Source organism: Chiloscyllium plagiosum, unplaced genomic scaffold, assembly GCF_037043375.1.
Source record: "Chiloscyllium plagiosum isolate Xiang-an unplaced genomic scaffold, Cpla_swu_hap1 HiC_scaffold_39, whole genome shotgun sequence".
NCBI lineage: Eukaryota > Metazoa > Chordata > Chondrichthyes > Orectolobiformes > Hemiscylliidae > Chiloscyllium > Chiloscyllium plagiosum.
The window spans coordinates 25,509,092-25,531,346 of record NW_028270177.1 but is presented as its reverse complement, the minus strand read 5'-3'; the positions used below and the strand labels follow the sequence as shown (position 1 = coordinate 25,531,346).

The following is a 22,255-nucleotide window of genomic DNA, read 5'->3' as shown; positions in this document are numbered from 1 at the left end:
CCATGGATATCCAATCCCTCTACACCTCCATCCGCCATGACCAGGGCCTCCAAGCCCTCCGTTTTTTCCTCTCCAGACGTTCCCAACAGTACCCCTCCACCGACACTCTCATTCGTTTGGCTGAACTGGTCCTCACCCTTAACAATTTCTCCTTTGAATCCTCCCACTTCCTCCAGACCAAAGGGGTAGCCATGGGCACACGTATGGGCCCCAGCTATGCCTGTCTCTTTGTTGGCTATGTAGAGCAGTTGATCTTCCGTAATTACACCGGCACCACTCCCCACCTCTTCCTCCACTACATTGATGACTGCATTGGCGCCACCTCGTGCTCCCGCGAGGAGGTTGAGCAATTCATCAACTTCACCAACACACTCCACCCTGACCTTAAATTTACCTGGACCATCTCTGACACCTCCCTCCCCTTCCTGGACCTCTCCATCTCCATCAGTGACGACCGACTTGACACTGACATCTTCTACAAACCCACCGACTCCCACAGCTACCTGGATTACACCTCTTCCCACCCTACCTCTTGCAAAAATGCCATCCCGTATTCCCAATTCCTCCGCCTCCGCCGTATCTGCTCCCAGGAGGAGCGGTTCCACCATAGAACACACCAGATGGCCTCCTTCTTTAGAGACCGCAATTTCCCTTCCCACGTGGTTAAAGATGCCCTCCAACGCATCTCATCCACATCCCGCACCTCCGCCCTCAGACCCAACCCCTCCAACCGCAACAAGGACAGAACGCCCCTGGTGCTCACCTTCCACCCTACCAACCTTCGCATAAACCAAATCATCCGCCGACATTTCCGCCACCTCCAAACAGACCCCACCACCAGGGATATATTTCCCTCCCCACCCCTCTCCGCCTTCCGCAAAGACCGTTCCCTCCGTGACTACCTGGTCAGGTCCACGCCCCCCTATGACCCACCCTCCCATCCTGGCACTTTCCCCTGCCACCGCAGGAACTGTAAAACCTGCGCCCACACCTCCTCCCTCACCTCTATCCAAGCCCCCAAAGGAGCTTTCCACATCCATCAAAGTTTTACCTGCACATCCACTAATATCATCTATTGTATCCGTTGCTCCCGATGCGGTCTCCTCTACATTGGGGAGACTGGGCGCCTCCTAGCAGAGCGCTTTAGGGAACATCTCCGAGACACCCGCACCAATCAACCAAATCGCCCAGTGGCTCAACATTTCAACTCCCCCTCCCACTCTGCCGAGGATATGGAGGTGCTGGGCCTCCTCCACCGCCGCTCCCTCACCACCAGACGCCTGGAGGAAGAACGCCTCATCTTCCGCCTCGGAACACTTCAACCCCAGGGCATCAATGTGGATTTCAACAGTTTCCTCATTTCCCCTTCCCCCACCTCATCCTAGCTTCTAACCTCCAGCAACTCGATCCCCTGACCTGTCCGGACTTGTCCGACCTGCCCAGCTCCTTTTCCACCTATCCACTCCACCCTCTCCTCCCTGACCTATCACCTTCATCTCCTTCCCCACTGACCTATTGTACTCTATGCCACTCTCTCCCCACCCCCACCCTCCTCTAGCTTATCTCTCCACGCTTCAGGCTCCCTGCCTTTATTCCTGATGAAGGGCTTTTGCCCGAAACGTCGATTTTGCCTGTCTTCGGATGCTGCCTGAATTGCTGTGCTCTTCCAGCACCACTGATCCAGCTCTGGGAATCAGCCCACTCACTCCTCTGCCACAGAGTATCAATGTTATGTATTGACGGACTAATTCTACAATACAATATACATATCCATAACCAACAGACCTACAGATGGGAACTGAGTATGGGACTGGAATGCTGATGGATATCTGAATTTTTGAAAAGATAGGAATCTAGGAAAAAGTTGTGGGAAGGCTTTATTAGTTGAAGATGTTATTATATTAGTGAGAGAAGTCCTTAACTCAAAAAAAAGTAAGATGTATAATCAGTTTGAGGTGAGATAAAGAATAGGAAAAGGAAGGGGGAGCAGTTTGTGGGCCCTGTAACAGTAGCCAAACGATATTCCTAAAACCAGTTGCTCAAATATAGTGCAGAAACCAAAATTGCTGGAAAAACTCAACAGTCTATGGAGAGAAAACAGAGTTAATGTTTAGAGTCTGGGAATTGGCCTGCTCACTCTGCGCTGCTCCTGGACTCATTCTGAATAAGGGTCACTGGACGTAATGTTAACCCCCCCCCTCCCCCCATTTATCTTTCCACCCTGGAGGCTTCCTGCTTTTATTCCTGATGAAGGGCTTTTGCCCAAAACAACGATTTTGCTGCTCCTCAGATGCTGCCTGACCTGCTGTGCTTTTCCAGCAACACTCTGACCTAAACTCTTGGCTTCTGTCTACCAACGCTGCCAGATTTGCTGTGTTTCTCCAGCAAATTCTGCTTTTGTTTCAGATCTAAAGCATTCGCAGCTCTTTGTTCTTTTTTCACACTCAAATGTAATAATGTATACTGGGATGAAATACCCACTTTGGTTGTTTTCATTGATCTTATAAAGCATACATCAGAAGTCACAGCTTTTGTCTCATGAAAGGAGTCTATTGCTAATTGAAGAAATAAATTGATGCAACTTTGATGTTAAAACTTAGACGGGTTAAGTGTTCAGACTTAAGAAACTCCATTTGTTCATTCTACAACATGTGAAAAGTTACAATGTGTCACTTAACATTTTTAGAACTGCATAAAGTATCTTTTCTGAATTTGTTTATATTTGAGATACTATAGCGGTAACACTGCCATTGAATCATGTTTGAATTCCTCTCGCATTTTATATGTTTAATTCCTTGTCTTTTCCTGGGTAAACTGTCCTTAAAGAAAGGCTCACAATTAATCAGCTGATTTGTACCATTCTGCATATGTTTTGTTAGGAAGGCTTTGGGACTTGGTGGATTTTGAATTCTGAAGTTCTTACAAAAGGAGATGAAATTTGCGGTGCAAAAAATCCAACGTCCCATAAAATCCTGCTGGATACCTACTTTGAACTACCTGCTGGTAAGTGAAAAATATTGTTTTTCTTTTGATGTCAATGAACTTTGGTTAACTCAGATTGTTGCAGCTAACATGAAGGGTGGGGATATTAATAAACTCGCAAAATGGACATGTAATTGGCAAACAATTTTTAGTATCGATATGTTTACACTGTCACCTTTCAGGAGATTGAATAATAACATTGTTTATTTGATATCAAGAGTCTAAATCAGACAGAGAAGTTAATGCACCAAGGGGAACACCTTCACAAATGGCTACAAGGAATGATGCATCTCAATAGTGGGTTTGTAAACCAGGAAGCCAAGTCATTGGAATTGATTTTTCTAGAGAGGTGTTTTTAAAAAGTACATGAGTTCTGTTTGAACTTGTATTTAACCTTGGTTTGCTCATATTTGGAGAACTGTACAAAGTTCTTGTCTTCATATTATAAAATGGACATAGAGACATTGGAGTAGGTCCAAAGAAATTCACAAGGATAGTACCAGGAAGGGCTGAACAGTCTTTTGGTCTACTCTGGAAAGGAATGACCTGATCAAGATCTTTAAGATAATGGAAGAGAGAAGCTGTAAGATACACATGTCCCTGTCAGCACAGAGAATCATGTGTAGATGCATATCTGTCCCTGTACACACAGGGATATAGCAGAGATATACAAGTTGTCAGTGTCTGATAGTTCCAAAGTGAAGTGTTGAAGGTCTGCACTGGTGGCTGCATTAGTCCAAAAGCAGGATGCTGTGAAGCTGGTGGTTTGATGAAGGGTTGAGAGGGTTGGTGACCATGGTCTATGCAGGGACATTTATCAGAAGAAGCAGTTGTTTGTTGGATGGGGCAGGCAATGAGTGGGCTGCAGCCGTAAGGTACCTATTGTCTTTTACCTGTCGGGAGTTTGCACTGTCTTGTGGCTTGGCGGAGGCAAGAAGAATTTTAAGTGGGAAGTAAATAAATTAAGTTAAGTCTTTAATGAGATGCAAATACATGGATGTCATCATTCAAGGTTAGAAGAGAAAATAGGGAGAAATAAGAAATCGATGTTAAGAATCTGATTTTTCTTTATTGTTCACTCCCAGTTTGTTATTGCTCTTGTCATTACTCTCATGGCACCAGGGAGGAGAAAACTCTGCCCAGAAACTTTGAAGAAACCTGGTGGATGTCTGAATGGCTTGCCATGGCATCATTTTGGAATCTTGGCTCTTTCAAGCTAATGTCACTTAGCGACTTTGTGACTCTGAACATCAAGTTATACTATTCGTCTAAATGAAAACTGAAAGAACTGCGGATGCTATTAATCAGAAACTAAAATTGCTGAGAAGGCTCAGCAGGTCTGGCAGCATTTCTGGAGAGAAATCAGAGTTAATTACCTTTCCTCAGAGCTCAAGGGTCACGAGGCAGAGTCACTTGACTCAAAGCGTTAACCCTGATTTCTCTCCAAAGATGCTGCCAGACCTGCTGAACTTTTCCAGCAATTTATGTTTTTGTACTATTCGTCTGTTTGTTTCTGCATCTCTCTCGGCTCTTTTGTCACAGATTGATTTTGCAGTCCTTGGTAATTGAGGCAGTCAAGAAGGATTGACTAGAATATTGAAACACATCGAAATTTTCTTTAGCATCGCAGAACGTTTAGGATGGTTGTCTGAACTTCCCCTCTTTGCTATTCTAGCTGAAGTGCTAACTCATTTGAAATTTATGAGTTTGTGCATCCACCAATGTAATCTGACTGTTTAAGCAAACTGATATTGCGTTTGTATGCTCCTTTCCAAGAAAGTGGAATTTAATGGTCAGGACCTCTTGAGAATGATTAAATAATTTGAGGAGGCTTTTCACTTTTGATTCATTTAGTGCTTCACTGGAATGCAGATCAGGAAATAGTTACATTCCTAGCCTGTAATTTTTTATGTATTAATTTAACTGATTGGAAAAGCACAGACTGAAGCTGGACAGCTTGCTGATTTGTACCTCAAGCTGTGTTGTGAGACCAAAGTAGACAATATTTTTACCTATCCCTTCAACACTATGCAATCATTTAATTATGAAACTTGAAAGTTGAACATGCTTTCATCAAGCATAGAGCTTCCTTTTAAAAAATTAAGCATGTTTGATAACTACTGCACTTAACTTTTCAGATTACTTTTAATTTTGTTTTACCATATTGGCAAGAGCATCTGCTTTAGGATGCTGCATCCCTCATAACTCATAGGTTTATGCTCATAACTTCACTGGTTCAGTCATATTAGTTAGTCCTGATAACATTGGAGTGCCTTAATTTTGTAGGAGATTCTCAAACTTTCCTAAATCTATTATACAATAGTACAAGAACCCCACTTTGACTTGAACCAGTGTTCATGTCTTTTCAATTGTCTCTCTGAAGATGAACATTCAATTGTTGAGAGGACAGACATAAGTAACGCATTTCACTTCCCAGTAAGACAATCATACATAACAGAATCTTCTCTTTATTTATTCAGGAGATGCAGGTACTGCTGGCAAAACCCACGTGTATTGTTCAAACTTCGAGAAGATGGTGGCGGGGTGCCGCCTTGAAACTGTAGGGTACAAGTACACTCATTGTTAGGAAAGGAGCTCCAGAATTTGACAGTGATATAATTCCCAGTCAGGATGAGACCTGCCTTGAGGGAACCTGTCAGTAGCATCCATCTGGGTTTACTCTTCTAGATGGTGGTCCTTGTGAGTTTGGACGGTGCTGTTGAAGAAACCTTGGGAGTGAATGGTGGCAGTGCATCTTTCAGATGGCTACACACTGTTGCCCTGTGCACTGGTGGTGAAGTACTAAATGTTGCAGGTGTTGGGAGGGATTGCCACACAAGTGAGCAATTTTGAATGGAGTAGTGCTTTTTGATTGTTGTTGAAGCTGAACTCATCCTGTCACATCCCTGATAGTGGACTGGCCTTGTGAAATCAAAAAGTAAGTTGATCACTGCAGAAAACCCAGCACGTGTTCTGTTCTTGTAGCAGCAACATTTATATGGTTGTTTTTGTTAATTCTTTGAGCATTGGTGATCCACATGACGGTGGGGCTTTCAGTAATGCTAATGTCATTGAATGTTGTGGAGAGGTCATTTGAATGTTAACTGTTGGATTTATTTGTTACCTGGCACCTCTATGACAAATGCGTTCTTCTCACATCAACCCAAGCCTGCAACACTGTCCATGGCCTGTACGTGGGCTGCTTGTATATCTGAGGAGTTGTGAATGGGACTGAACATTCTGCAGTCTTCAGTGACATCTGCACTTCTGACCTTTCCACAGCTTTAATTTATACAGCATTTTAAATGGAATAACACATTCCAAGATGCTTCACAGAAGCAAAATAGAACAAAATTGTGATGAAGGGAAGGTCACTGATGAAGCAGCTGAAGATGTCTGGGCCTGGGAGACTAACATGAGAAACTCCTGTGGAGATGTCCTCTTGAGGAGATCTTTAACAACCACTCGTTTTACTGAAAAGTATGACATGTTTCTTGCACCAATCAGGACAAATGCAAGAAATCCAAATTTCCAAAGATGACAACTTAAACTACAGGGAAAAGCAGGTGGTTGATTGGTTGGCAAGTTGCCTCTGATTGCCAAGGCGATGCCTTGTCAAAAGCAGTGAGAAACTATAGGCCAGCCCCATGCCTCTGGGTAAGGTGCCAGGTTGCCTTCCTTGAAGAATACTAATGATGAGATTGAGTTTTTGAGACAATTTGGTTGCTTTAAGGTCACCATAACGGAGATTAGATTTTTATTGAAATAACTGAATTTAAATTTCTGAGCTGGTGCAGAGGCAGTTCGCGTATCTGAATCATTATCCCAGCGCTCTGGGATACTGTCCAATTATGTAACATAATCAGAGCCTAATAGTTATGATCAGATTTGTAACTCAAGCAAAACTAATTTGAACTTAATTTTATACTTTGGCACCATAATGAAGAATCAATGGGTGGAATACATCAGTCTATCTTTGTTGACGTGATGGTTGAGTTTGATTTGCATGGGGATGGTAATCCAAGGTTGGCTTCTAATTAGGGACAGTCTGAAATTGTCTGGTGGTTATGCAGAATTGGTTCCTGTTAAGGCCAGAGTTATGGGAGAGAGAAGTGTGGACCAAGGAGAGGGCATGGTGTGTGTGTTTGGGGAGTTTGGGGGAGGGGGGGCAAAATAAATCTGTGTGTGGTGATGCACAATGGGTTGGTGTATCTTACAGGACGTTCCTGTTGCCTGATCTTCCTGATTCCACCAAGCCAAATGATAAAAATTGTACCAATTTTAAGAAATCTCTTTGACAATACGCCATCGCTGTTTGCTTATTCATTGCTAGATAGTAAGCAACAACTTTCAACATAATTGAGGAGTTGCTTATTGATTTCTGAAATTACGTTATGAGTTGCTTATTGAGCTCATTTCTGCGGAGAAATATTTAAAAATCTTTATGTAACAGAGGCAATGCACTGGGAATGGACCTGGGAGCCCTTTACTACTATGGATCTCAGGTTGCAACAGTACCATTATTTCACTTGAGGATAATTGAGATAATACAGAAGATGATGTGCCTTGGGGCAGATCAGCTTATTTGTCCACACCTCAAGTTTTCTGCTTCAGTTCACACTGTATCAGATTATCATTCTTGTTCTCCCTGTTGGTCTACGTTTCTCCAACAGTCACCTGCTTAGCAGGATCGCATGCCTTAGCACATAGCAAGTCCAACCTTGTTGCTTTTCCTTGATGATGTTCACTAATAGTTTTCCTTCCTCCACCATCCTGAGAACTTCACTGTTTCTAACTTCTCTCTGACTGAGCCACTCCGTCCTGCTCTTTAAGCACATTTCACAACTTTCTGGCCTTTTGGTGTCCCCTCTTCTCAATCTCGTGTGACAAGATATTCACAGAAACGTGAAATCCACACAAATGAACATTGTATTTTAAAAGCTGTAAATCAGATTATTACTGAAAATATATCAAGTTTGGGGGAGGTGCGGGAATGTTTCTCAGGTGGTGTCTCAAAATGGGCGAAATCAGGTGAAGCTGTGATGAAGAGTCAGCAGACTGGAAATGCTAACTCCACTTTGTTCCTACAGATGCTGCCAGACCTGCTGAGTTTCGCCAGATCTCCAGCATGCACAGTTCTTTGTTTTATCCAGCTCAACTGGACCTGTGACCATTTGCCATCCAGACAAATAGCAGCACAGAGAATAGCCTGGACAGAATGATCCACAATCAATGTGATTTGTGTGTTGGATTCATTGAAAACAATAGAATCAGTGTAGTTTAACATGGCTCAATGTAGAGATGTGAGGAACTATGAAAACAAATAGATTGGGTGAGTTAACCAGCAACACATAAGGACGATATAAGTGGAGCCTCTTCAAAGCTTTGTGTATTAAGTACATTTGGAACTAAACAGGTCAGAATGAACAAGTTTGACCCTAAATCAATTAAAAATCAAATTAAAAGGAAGATATAGAGATAATTTACCTCTCCAATTCCTACAGGGATAAAGGGAAGTGCCATGCATATGCAGTTAGAAAATGCAACAATATGTTGGGAAGGTGCACAGACAGCTCATCGCTTTTCAGTGATAGAAAATTAATGGTGGTGTTGAAAAATGCCTTAGACTGTGACGGACTCAAGACTTGGCACTCACAAGAAGTGATGATTTTGAATGCTTCTCTCCCAGAAGTGTATACGTGGGAAGACATAGGAAATATGTCTTCTCCGAATAGAGGGAACATTTACAAATCAAAGATTTTAGCATAAACAATATGCGAGGATTTAGTGGATGGATGCTCTTTGCCCCAGACTCTGGAGAGCTGAGAAGTTAGTGAGAAGTAAACTAATCTGTCCATATTCAACACAAATACCAACATAACTCTGTCCATATTCAACACAAATACCAAAATAAATGAAGGCAATTAGAAGATTTATTTGTCTTGCTTCCACATACCTCCTATATTTTGCGACGACAGGTTACACATTTCCATGTGTAACAAAGATATTTTAAATGAACAGGCATTTAATAATTTGACAGAGCATTATGGCTGGCAATTCCTTAACATGTGTTCATTACATAATGAATGCTGATGGGTGATCTGATTGAGAGATTTGGGATTTCTATTGCTTTTAATTGAATGATGTCTGCATTCACCTCAGTGACTCTTCACGGCCTGTATGTGATAGGGGAGGTGGTGGTGTAGTCACTGGGCTAGTAACCCAGAATACCAAGCTTAACTCTCTGGGAATATGGGTTCAAATCTCACCATGGCAGAAATTTGAATTCAATAAAGATGATTGAAAGAAAGACCCATCTGACTCACTCTCCTCTTGGAGGGGAGGAAGTCTCCAGACTGTCAGCAATGGCTCTGGTAATTTGTCCTCTAGGCACTAAAGGATTAAACAGTACCCTAGTCAGTGAACCCTGCATCTCATGAACAATTCTTTTTCAAAGAGCTTGTTCTACAAATATAAACAGTCATTCTTTTTTCCTTTTTCAGAAATCCCAGAGGATGAAGCTCAATACTTGATTGAACGTCTTCGAAGTATAAATGCACAACTGGAAACCGAGCAGGTATCCATATTCTATCAGAATAGTGGTCACAGTGTTTTAAATTTGGAAACATGCATTTACATAATTCCTTATGTTTCTGTGCATGAAAAGAAAGAAGTGATGCATAATTTATAATAACTGTGGAGTGGACTGTGCTAAGATTCCAAATCTGTGTCTTAAGGCTGACTTATATAGCACCAGGAAAACAAAGAGCTGTACTTGTGTGTGATTATGTTATCTGGAAATTGTAATTGCTTTGTCAGCTGCTGGCCTTTTTGCCAATGCAGAGTAAGGTCTGTACCAGTGAGTGACAAGGAAACCCTCACCAACTTCTGTTTCCAGTTAAAGTGGCACTATTATTATCCAAGTATCTGGGGAAAATCTCTCCGTAGAGAGGTCTCAGTACCTCCCGAGAGTGCAGAGCCACTCAGTGCATATGCCAATTAGCTCTTGCATTGTGGCCATGATTGTCATGGTAAGCAATCTGCAGTGCAAAAATAGCTGTAATATCTAATCATCTGCATTGACTTTTGACTGCTCTGTTTTATTAATTTGAAGCTTACTGGTGCATTGTAATGCCAAAGAATACCTCCTGAAGATATCAGATTTAGCAGCATTATAATAAGTAATTGAGAAAACTTTCTGACCAATTGTTGTAAAATCAGAATCTGCTTACCACTTGTCTTTTTGAGCCCATTCTCTCACAACTCCCCTGTTCACTAAATTTTATTTTCCATCTTGATGTCTTACCTGTTTTCCAGGTGAATAGTTCCATGAGCCTGTGACAATGGATGGTAGCAAAATTCATTCGGGGATTCACCATTAGCATTTGTCCTTTTGAATGGAATGGCCAGATTAAATATTCCCCACCCCCCAAACACCCCCACCCCTTTCAAGATACACAAGCATAAAACATTCAAGCAGATAATGTGAAAATATCCCAGTGCAAAAGTGCGGTGTCACTAATTAACAATTGTTTTATGTACTCAATGTATGGTGGTATTTTATTTCAGTGGTGATTAATTCATTGCAGGAATTGGTTTTTAAGAATTATCATGGCCTAATATTTCAGCAACCTGCTGATCTGAGTCATGTCGTTTCATTTATATCTCTCTCACTCCCTGCATACTGATTGGATCTTTGGAACATCCAGAACATCTCTCACAATGGGGTAGATTTATTTCTTTCATGCCAAAGTGTACAGCATCACCCAGACAAATACCAGAGAGGAAAATCAGACAGAATGATCAGACACTGTAATACTGCTCTGCTCCTTGCAAACACCATTTCTGAGTCGGATTGCAGAAGAGTGTAATCATTGCTAATGTTTCCTAGCCTTCTTTCGAACTGCTTGTTACATCTTTCTGGTTACCTCAAAATTGAAAAGACTGCTAGACCACGAATGAAGAATGAAGGCTTAAGAATGTTCGAATTATTTTTATGAATAAAGTACAATCAAAGTCACCGCTACAGACATCACATCGGCCTCCTTGAGAGTGAATCTGAGGAAGGCGACTGGTCCAGATGGAGTCCCTGGCTGTGCACTCAGATCCTGTTCAGACCAGCTGGTGGAAGCATTTGCTGACATCTTTAACCTCTCCTTGCTAAAATCTGAAGTTTCCCACCTATTTAAAGAAGTCCACTATTGTCGCAGTATCAAAGAAAACATATGCAGTGTGCCTCAGTGACTCCACCTGGTGGCTCTGACCTCCATAATCCTGAAATGCTTCGAGAGATCCGTCATGGCCTACATCAACTCTAGCCTCCCAACCTGCCTCGATCCTTTGCAATTTGCCTACTGGCAAAACACATTCACAGCTGACGCCATTTCCCTAGCCCTATATTCCGCGCTGGAACATCTGGACAATAAGGATACCTACATCAGGCTCCTACTTAGTGACTACAGACCTGCCTTCAACACTATAATCCCAATCAAACTAATCTTCAAACTCTGAGACCTTGTTCTTGGCTCCACTCTCTGTAACTGGATACCCAGCTTCCTGACCCCTGGACCGCAATCAGTGAAGAGAGACAACAGCACCACCTCCACAATAACACTCAACACCAGTGCCCCACAAGGATGTGTACTCAGCCCCCTACTATAGTCTCTGTACACTCTTGACTGTATGGCCAGATTTTGTACAAACACCATTTACAAGTTCACTGATGACCACCGCCATCGAGAGTTGGATAGCAAACAATGATGTCTCAGAACACAGGAAGGAGATAGAATGTTTGGTATCGTGATGCAATGAAAGCAACCTCTCCCTCAATGTCAGCAAAACTAAAGAGCTGATCATTGACTTCAGGAAGAAAAGACAAGAACATGTCCCTGTCTATCTCGATTGGGCTGAGGTGGAGAGGGTCGAGAGCATCAAGTTCCTGGGAACAACGATAACCAACAATCTGTCCTGGATTTCCCATTTAGACTTGATGGTCAAGAAGGCAGAACAACACCTCCTCTTCCTTGGGAAGCTGAGGAAATTTGTCACGTCCATAAGGACCCTCACCAACTTTTACAGATTACCATAGAAAGCATACTATCCCGGTGCATAATGGCCTGGTATGGCAACTGCTTTGCCCAGGGCCATAAGAAACTATGGGAAGTTGTGTACACAGCCCAGACCATCACGAAAGCCAATCTCTCATCTGCAGACTACATAGACACTTATTGTTGCTGTGGAAAGGCTGCCAATGTCATCAAAGACCCCTTCCCCCTCCCTCCGCCGCCCCCCCCACCCTCCCAGTAATACTGTCTTGCAACCTCTTCTGTTAGGCAGAAGATACAGAAGCTTAAACACATGCACCAACAGGTTCAAGAACAGCTTCTTCCTTACTGATGTTAAACTGCCGAATGGACCCCTAATTTTAAATCTAATGTTGATCTTGCTTTTGTGCACCTTCTGTGCAACTGTAACCTTTTATGCCTCGCTCTATCTAAACATCCTATGATCTGTATGTCCTTATATGTTATGATTTGCCTCCACTGCTCGCAGAGCAAAATCTTTCACTGTACTCAGGTAGATATGAATCCAATTAAGTCTTCCAACTGTTATTTGGAAACAATGCATAAAATAGGAAATTTTACAGTCATACTTTATCACTTTAACCCAAACCCGTAATCCCTAGCCCTATATTCCGCACTGGAACATCTGGACAATAAGGATACCTACATCAGGCTCCTACTTAGTGACTACAGACCTGCCTTCAACACTATAATCCCAATCAAACTAATCTTCAAACTCTGCGACCTTGTTCTTGGCTCCACTCTCTGTAACTGGATCCCCAGCTTCCTGGGGAAATCCAATTAAGTCTTCCAACTGTTATTTGGAAACAATGCATAAAATAGGAAATTTTACAGTCATACTTTATCACTTTAACCCAAACCAGTAATCCCTTAGTTTTGTGCTGCCTAAGGTTTGACTCTCTGATATTCTCTCTGTAACTTGCAGTCGTGTGTTTTCATTTTCACTTGCTTACAGGATCCTCCCATTTTCATGTTGTCTGACATCATTCTTTCTCCCCTTATTTGTTTATGACGTAGTAATCTTCAATCATCTCCTTCTGCAGGTTCTCATGCCTTAGAATATAACCCATTCTAACCTGTGGTTTCGTTAATGATATCCATTCACAATCTTCCTCCCTCCTGCAACATCCTGAGAACCCCTTAATTTCTCTTGGGTTCTGTCCATCTGATCTGTTCCATCTCTCTCCAGAAGCACATTTCACAATATTCTAGTGTTATGGACCAAACCAAACCCCCTTAAAATATTCAAAATGTAGTCGCAATCCTAATGTTTTCTTATTTTAAAGGCAAATATAAGGTATTGCGTTCTAGATGCAATTCAATTGATCAAACTACCAGACATAAAGTAAAAGACAGTTTATTCAGCCACTATAGTTAAAGTACAACAAAAGAGAAAAGGAATTTGAAAAACTTCATTCTATTGGAAACCTTAACCGAATAATGGATACAGCACCTCTTACTAATTAACTGTTCCCCTATAGTAACATCCCATAAACACACCTTTGGCAAAAGGCAAATTTAGAAAACAGATTGTCTCATGTGCAACTCCCAAACAATTCCCAGCTTTTGTCTGTTACCGAGAGAGGGAAAAAATAGCTTCCACTTCTTTCAGACCCTAAAACCAACTGCTAAAAGCTAAACTAAAGTTCCTGGCTCTGTGGGAGTTTGACCACACTCACTCAAGCTGCTTCTATTGTTCCAAATGTTTAAAACTCTCAAGGCCTTACTAGCTGTTCTGGCAGACTGCACTTCACCTCTGCCTTAAAACCTCTCTTCAAAGGAAAAGTACAAAGTAGCCTCTCTCAACCATAGCATCATCACACTAGCTTATGGATGTCCACTGTTCTTTAAACACAGTTAGGGCTCAGACCTCTACATAAGGTGCTGTTAAATAACAATCCCAAGAAATATTCTTACAATCTCTGCTCATTTGTATATGGAGGAACGCTTGATGTTGGAGAATACATCATTTGCCATTCCTGTACTAGCTCTGGTTTCTTTATATCATATTCTGATACGATGCTTCCCAGAAACTTCAATTCTGATTTCTGTTCCACCTTTCAACCTCTTATTTTGACTTGTGCTTTCCCACTGTTGTTTCTTAAAATCTTAATTTCTTGAATTTTTTTCTGTAAAAATTTTCATTAATTTGGTTCCATTAATTTGCCACTGGAAGATATTAATGGATAATATGAATGAAGTGGTGAGAGCATGCTCAATTTGTCATGTAGAAGATGTATTACCATTGTAGAATTCAGTGTAGTTAAATTAGCACACTGTAAATTGGCCAATTGTTCAAAATGAATACTGAGTCATTGTTGCGATCTGTATTTGTTCCTGAGCTTGTACAGAAAATTTAATTAGTTCCTGAGCTCGTGTGGAAAATTTAGAAACGTTCTGTAATGTCCAATCAGAGCCGATAATATAAACAAGATACATTCATTTTGAGAATAGTCTTTATAACTAACAACTGCACTTTTTACTTATGCAATAATAAATGTTGTTTTGGCACGAGTTCATTTATCTAGTTTGCACAATATCATGGTACCAGAGACTGCAGTTGTGCATAATTCTTTAGTTGTTGTGGTTCTGTTCGCCGAGCTGGGAAATTGTGTTGCAGACGTTTCGTCCCCTGTCTAGGTGACATCCTCAGTGCTTGGGAGTCTCCTGTGAAGCGCTTCTGTGATGTTTCCTCCGGCATTTGTAGTGGTTTGAATCTGCTGCTTCCGGTTCTCAGTTCCAGCTGTCCGCTGCAGTGGTCGGTATATTGGGTCCAGGTCGATGTGCTTATTGATTTGAATCTGTGGATGAGTGCCATGCCTCTAGGAATTCCCTGGCTGTTCTCTGTTTGGCTTGTCCTATAATAGTAGTGTTGTCCCAGTCGAATTCATGTTGCTTGTCATCTGCGTGTGTGGCTACTAAGGATAGCTGGTCGTGTCATTTCATGGCTAGTTAGTGTTCATGGATGCGGATCGTTAGCTGTCTTTCTGTTTGTCCTATGTAGTGTTTTGTGCAGTCCTTGCATGGGATTTTGTACACTACATTGGTTTTGCTCATGCTGGGTATTGGGTCGTTCGTTCTGGTGAGTTGTTGTCTGAGAGTGGCTGTTGGTTTGTGTGCTGTTATGAGTTATGAGAACTGACAACCGGAAACGGCAGATTCAAACCACTACAAATGCCGGAGGAAAGATCACAGAAGCGCTTCACAGGAGGCTCCCAAGCACTGAGGATGTCACCTAGACAGGGGACGAAACGTCTGCAACACAAATTCCCAGCTCGGCGAACAGAACCACAACAACGAGCACCCGAGCTACAAATCTTCTCACAAACTGAATAATTCTTTAGTCCCCATTTATATCTTGTTGTTAAGATGAAACTTTGCATATGTGCATATAGTATTGAAGTAAACTTATGTGTTATTTGTGCACCTATTCTGCAAACTGTTGTTATCTGTTGTCCTTCACTAAACAAGTTTGCAATCTCTGTGTCTGATTCGAACATGTATTTAGCTTCCAAAACTCTGTGCCCACCGTCAGAATGTAGGCTTTTCCTAAATCCATATGTTGCTGAAAACCTCATTCCCAATCTTTGATGCCTGTGCACTTTAATGTTCTAATGCTCCCTTGCATGATATTCCAACTTGCAGCACCCTGCAAAATTCAGCTCAGTTATAAAACTGCAACCAGCATCCTACCTTGCACCATGTTCCATTTATCCATCAATTTCTATGCAGATTGGCTTACATTGGCTAGCAGTTTGGAAATTTCTAAAATTAAAAATTCTCATTTGAGTGTTCAAATGCTTCCCAAGGTCTTGCACCTCCACCTTCCTCTGCGTGAGCCACTGGGTACTCTTTGCTTCTGCAGTGTTGGCCTCTCCTTGCCTTATTTCCATTATCGCACTCTTTGACAACTGTCCTTCCACCTGAAGAGGCCCCAACCTCTGAAGCTCTCTTCCTCAAATCTTTGTCTCTTCCATCAAAATACTTCCGAAAACTGTCCTCTTGGCCCAGTATTTTGGTCACCTCTCTTAATATGTCATTGTGGTTCAGTGTGAAAACCTACCTATGAAACACTTTATAAGATCCCAGTGTGGTAAAACAATTGTTCATGTAAGTGTAATATAAGAAAATTGTCAGAATCACTTTTAATTTTTAACCCAACATTGCCTTTTAGCCTCCATTTGGCTAATAGCAGTTTAACAATTCTTTTGATGAAGTGCATTTGTAATAATTTTGCAAGAGCATTCTGCCATCATTCCTAATTTGTTTAGAGCCAGGTGTTATAGAGAAGTGCTTTCAAAATGTTGTCCCTGCTTTTGCACTTGTCTATGCCAGGCAATAGGACAGTCTTCCATTTTGGCAAAATATTCTATCCCAGTTCAAGGAATATAGCGCATCATCAAAATTTGCTTGGAGCCTCTCAATCTCTGAAGAAAGTTTTCTGCTACAAGATGACAAGATTTCATTTCTATCACAGGATATATTTATGATGTCTGTGAGCCAGGGTGAAACCAGTGTAGATAACAACATAATTTTATCCAGCCTTGGTGTTATATTTCTCTACTTGTATGAATATTATTGCTAAAGTACAGGAAAACCTTCATATAATGAATTTGAGAGAACTAGCTAAGTAGTTGTCAGTAGTGATGTCCCAATGGTATTTATTGTTGGGGTTTAATCTGACTGACCTTGGTTGATCTTGGTTCAAATCCCCACATAGCAGATGATGGAATTGGAATGTGATGCAAATCTGGAATTAAGAGTCTAACGATGACCATGAATCCATTGGCAGTTGTTAGAAACAGCCCTCTGGCTCATTAATGTCTTTTAGGGAAGGGAACTCCAATCTTTACCTGGTCTGGCCTACATGGACTCCAGACCCACAGTAATGTGGTAGACTTTAACTGCCCTCTGGGGATGGGCAATAATTGTCGAGCTGCACAGGGATGCCTCCATCCTCAAACGTATGAAAAAAAATCTCTTGAAATTGCATGGAGAGATAACACCATAAGCAGGTTTTCACAAGTTCATCTAAAATTATATTATTTGTTATTCAAGAGGAGTTACTCAAACAATTTAAATATGACGGAGGGGAATTTCTGACACATTTCCATGCCCATTATTCTGCAGTGTAATTTCATGGGCATCAGAAACCACAAAAGTAATCATAAAACATGTAGCTGAAGCCAGGTTTGTTTGTTATGATAGAGTCATTGACTCAATAGAGATGTTATGGCCGAAACAGACCCTTCGATCTAACTCATCCATGCCGACCAGATATCCCAACCCAATCTAGTCCCTCCTGCCAGCACCCGGCCCATATCCCTCCAAACCCTTCCTATTCATATACCCATCCAGATGCCTTTTAAATGTTGCAATTGTACCAGCCTCCACCACTTCCTCTGGCAGCTCGTTCCATGCAAGTTCCACCCTCTGTGTGAAAAAGTTGCCCCTGGGGTCTCTTTTATATCTTTCCCGTCTCATTCTAAATCTATGCCCTCTAGTTCTGGAATCCCCCACCCCAGAGAAAAGACTTTGTCTATATATCCTATCCATGCCCTTCATGATTTAAAAACCTCTATAAGATCACCCCTCAGCCTCTGACGCTCCAGGGAAAACAGCCCTAGCCTATTCAACCTCTCCCTATAGCTCAAACCCTCCAACCCTGGCAACATCCTTGTAAATCTTTTCTGAACCCTTTCAAGTTTCATAACATCTTTCCAATATTTGTTTAGTTGAATTTATGAAGATGCTTCAATGTAATTGAAGGAATTTCTTTTTTCCCCCCAGGAAACCAATGAAAATGATATCCATTCAAAAAGTTCTCCTGGTCAGGTCAAGTTATCGTTACCTGTCCTTGGACGTTGTAAGTATATTGCAATAGATAAATAAAAATCCTTGAGAAAACCATACTATTAAGGTTCTTCGATTAAGAGTCAAAATGTTTTGGGAGATTTTGAACATATCAAAATTTTTCACACTTCTGAACTGCGGTAGCTATTTCTATGTCATCCATTAGCAAACAAGGTCTCTCCAATTAAAAGTCAAAATATTTCAGGAAATTTTGTGTCAACCGAACTTCAGTTGAATAAATTTTATAATATCTGGTGAATTCTGCTACCAAAATGATGATTGCTAACTAGAACGGTTTGTTTAATCTGGCTGTCTTATTGTTCCAGCTTTTACTGAGTGTATGATAAACTTGGATACACCTGAATTAATGATTTCTACAAGCTGTTCCTTCATTATATGGCACATCAGATTAACAGAAAACAGTTAAAGACATTTCATGATATGATTTTAATTTTATAAAATTAATTTTTAAATAATTAATGGTCAGAATCTCTCCACATACATTTGTGGGCATTCTTTAATTTGGAGGTGACAAAGGGTTGGTGCTACGTTTTAATAATTAAATATTTTGCAGGACATTATATTGCCTTTGAGCCAGCAATTCTGCCACAAGCCTGCAGAGGGCATTACAGTATTGCATTTAGTTGTGTCAGTATCTGCCTCATCCCACACAAAATGCTCATTGGAACTTTTTAGATTTTGATCTCAACTGATGATTTGGGGGTGGACTTAAAGGGACTCTGCCGGGTGACTGAATAAATATTGTATTTTTGTTTTGTTGGCATTTTGCTATGGCTTTTCTACAATGAATTGGAGGGCATGTGTGCCTCTGCTCTTAAGCATAAATTCTGCCCATTAAGTTGCTGCCATTGCATTTGGCTGGCACCCTATCCAATCAATCTCTGCACAGATTGTGAGCACAGTGGCCTGTGATCATGTTTATATACACTACCATAAAACAGTATGTATCTACTGCTCTGTAGCAAACAAGTATTTTAAATGCCTTCATCCAAACCTGAAGATACTTTATATATTAAAAAAAGTTTATTAACAATATTTTTCACTTTTTTGTGTTAAGTAGCAGAACAGGTTCGATGGTCTGAACTGATACAGTTAGTTAGAAAGAGAAAGGGAGAGCAGCGTAACGTTCAGAGGAAGGCACAAGTTGAGGCGATAAGTATTAACGTAAGACTTGAATACATAGGGGCTCGGGTAGTTGGGAGGAGAAGAAAAATCAAGAAAACACAGAAACTACAATGAGAGACAGAAGGATAAACTTTGAGAGAATTCATTTTTTGGTGGGGAATGGAGAAGAAAGGACAAGTGATGGGCTTTCCTACTGACAAGACCTTGCTGTTTGAGGAGAAGGGAGGTAAATTTGCTGAAAGGCTTTCCCGAGCCAGTGATGGAAAGGGCAAGCTAAAGTTCTTGGAGAAAGTGAGGCCTGCAGATGCTGTTTTATATGTGGCCATGCTGTGGGTGGGCAGGGGCAGATATTTTTTTCCCACAAAAATATATGTATTTTCCCCACAGTCTCTGAGATTGAATTGAAGTTATGATGAAAGATTGGGAGAAACAATTTGGGATTTTACCCCATATGCGCTTCTAAAATCTATACTAGCCCACCTATACTATTCCTATGCCCAGCACTCAAATAAAAATGTGTTGTACAGTCTTTTCAAAACCTGCTGTAAACAACTTGCTCATTTTTATATCCTCAGGCTCGAGTTTTAACACCACATTCAAGTGTAGGTCAATGTAACGCAAGTTAACTCACAAATCCGGTTCCAATCCAATTCCCATGTACAATAAACCAATGCAGAGAGAGAGATTATCAAGGAAGATGTCTCATACCACCGAGTCCCATATAAAAGTTGCAACCTGAGGGGTTGGATTGTTAAAAAAAAATTGCAGGATGCTCTTGCCACTCCATCAAACTGATTATTCATCCTTTACAGCTAAAAGAAAAGCAAAGATTGCCACAATTTTCACAAACTGGCTTCAAAAGGAAGTCTGTGATGGATATAAGCACGGATATGCTCAACAACGTCTAGCAGAAGCAATACAAGTGATGGCACATGACATCACTTCTCTCTGAGAGGAGAAAGCGAGGACTGCAGATGCTGGAGATTCGAGTTGAGAGTGTGGTGCTGGAAAAGCACAGCAGATCAGGCAGCATCTGATGAGCAGGAAAATCGATGTTTCGGGCATAAGCCCTTCCTGATGAAAGTCGATTTTCCTGCTCTTCAGATGCTGCCTGACTGCTGTGCTTTTCCAGCACCACACTTTCGAAGCTATAATTCTTGTTTGATAACACAGTTCATTACAAAGCAGGCAACCCCCAGACACTATAAAACATCACAGGTAAACAGTTATATGTTTATGATTACAATGAAGGATATTTCTTGTAAAAATCTGTCCAAAAATAAAAAGCTTTGCTGTTAAGAGGATGTAAACACAAAAGCAATCAAATCAGATAAAAGCTAAAGGGAAGCAGGCAACGTGTAGTAGTGAGGAGGACTAAATGTAAATCTAAACAAATGCAACCTGAGTGCCAGGTGGACTTGTTTTCTGGATGCTGCTGCTGAGAGTGAGGGTGCCTGCTGAGTTTCTTCAGAACTTTCTGGTTTTATACCTGAATGGTTTGCTTTTCCTTCTTTATCTGCCCCACACTCCAGCAGAAATGTTGTTCTGCCTTTTCCTTTGCTCTCCTGAGTGCAGTAACTGCTGTTAATGACTTCCATTACTTGGCTAGCTGGATACCAGGAGCGTGGAATCCTTTTTAGTTGTGGTAAATCACAGAGTTGATGTGTAAACGAGAGATCAGTTGCCCCCTGCACTATGGGGAAACCTGCAATTCTTATTGAGCTACTGCGTTACTTCACTAATTGTTGTGTGATGAGGCAGATGAAATGTAATTGGCGCCCATTGAATAGAAAACCTCCATGACCTCTCTTACATGATAGCGAACAGTAAATTAAGATGTATCATGTGTCTCCAAAGCCAGAATGGAAGGAACTAGACACAAAGTGTTCTTGGCCATGATTACTGCTGCATGTGTGGGTTTCTTCAAGCCCTAAGTGGTCTAAGTATAGATTTGGAAAATTCTTTTTCTGGTTTAACTAGATCTTGTTGAATAAATAATATCAGGTTTATTGTATTACTGCAACTATTTACAAATTAGTTCACAATGAAGACAATCTACATTGCCACAGAGACTGCTAGAAGCGCACCAGGTCGGACTCCTGCAAGATCCTTCTTTATTCCGGCCACGTTCCCAAGATAATGGGAGGTGCTTCCTGTACTCAAACAAGTATTAACCTTTCTTAGACTGTTTTAGACCAGTATGCAACATTGCCCCCAAGCCTTTGTTTCCTCATAATAATTACATTGTTATACATTTGTTTAAATGCTTATATTAACCACTCATCCATTTACCCCCCAAATCACCTTCACTTTACAAATTCAGAAAGTTTCACTTTTCCCACAAACAATCTCAGGGGAACTTAAAAGAATGATCATTTTTTGTAGAAGATTATTCAATTGATATCTGCAGTTCCTCTTTGAACTGTAAGACTGTTAACTTTGTGCATTTATATCATGGGTAACTTTAGGAATATATGACTTTCACCAAAGCTGTTATGTGGTCCCCACTGTAGAAGGTGATTTATGTCTTTTCCATATTTTGGATCTTTGCACACTATTTCTCTTTCCTTAGTGCTTTTTCATGCGGTTATGTGTGCTGCATCTTTAACTTGGTGGAATTTTGGAGTAGCATAGTGAAACTTGTTTTTTATTTTTGTTGTCCTGAATATTTTGGACTTTCTCCCTCCTTCTGAGAGACTGAATTATTGATGAATCAGGTAGTTCATTTCTTCATGCTGACAAAATTATCTTTGCATTGTGGTTGATGTTTCCATTGTTTGTCTATCACATACTTCCTCTCGAGTGGTGCAGACTATACAGCTGGTATGTCCTTGCTTCCAGTTCAGTTGGAACGTTTTTGCAACTTGGAATCTAAGCTCTCATCAGTCCTGAAGAAGGGTTACACCTGAAGCATTGATTTCTCCACCTCCTGTTGCTGCCTGGCTTGCTGTGTTCTTTCAGCCTCCTGCTTGTCCACCTTGGATTCCAGCATCTGCAGTTTTCTTTGTCTCTAACTGATCTGTTTTGATAGCAGTGAAAAACATTTCAGCCAAACTACTATAGTACTGCTTGCCATCTCTCAAAACATTTCATTCTAACATCACTTAACATTTAAGTTCCATTGTGAGCTCGTGAAATTCAACAATATTTTCTGTTGCCTTTTCCTTGACTTTCATTGTTTAACCTTTTCC

The 22,255-nt window shown here is 41.1% G+C and overlaps 1 protein-coding gene across 3 annotated transcripts in view; it reads left to right on the top strand.

Annotated features, from left to right (window-relative positions):
• Positions 1-22,255, top strand: part of unc13c (unc-13 homolog C (C. elegans)) — a 582,280-nt gene that overhangs the window by 74,466 nt on the left and 485,559 nt on the right. For all 3 annotated transcript variants that reach the window (XM_087981434.1, XM_087981433.1, XM_087981432.1), the window contains exons 5-7: positions 2,880-3,003; positions 9,486-9,559; positions 17,856-17,931. In XM_087981434.1, coding sequence (XP_087837560.1) covers positions 2,880-3,003; positions 9,486-9,559; positions 17,856-17,931 — 274 coding nt within the window. The remainder of the gene's footprint in view (positions 1-2,879; positions 3,004-9,485; positions 9,560-17,855; positions 17,932-22,255) is intronic.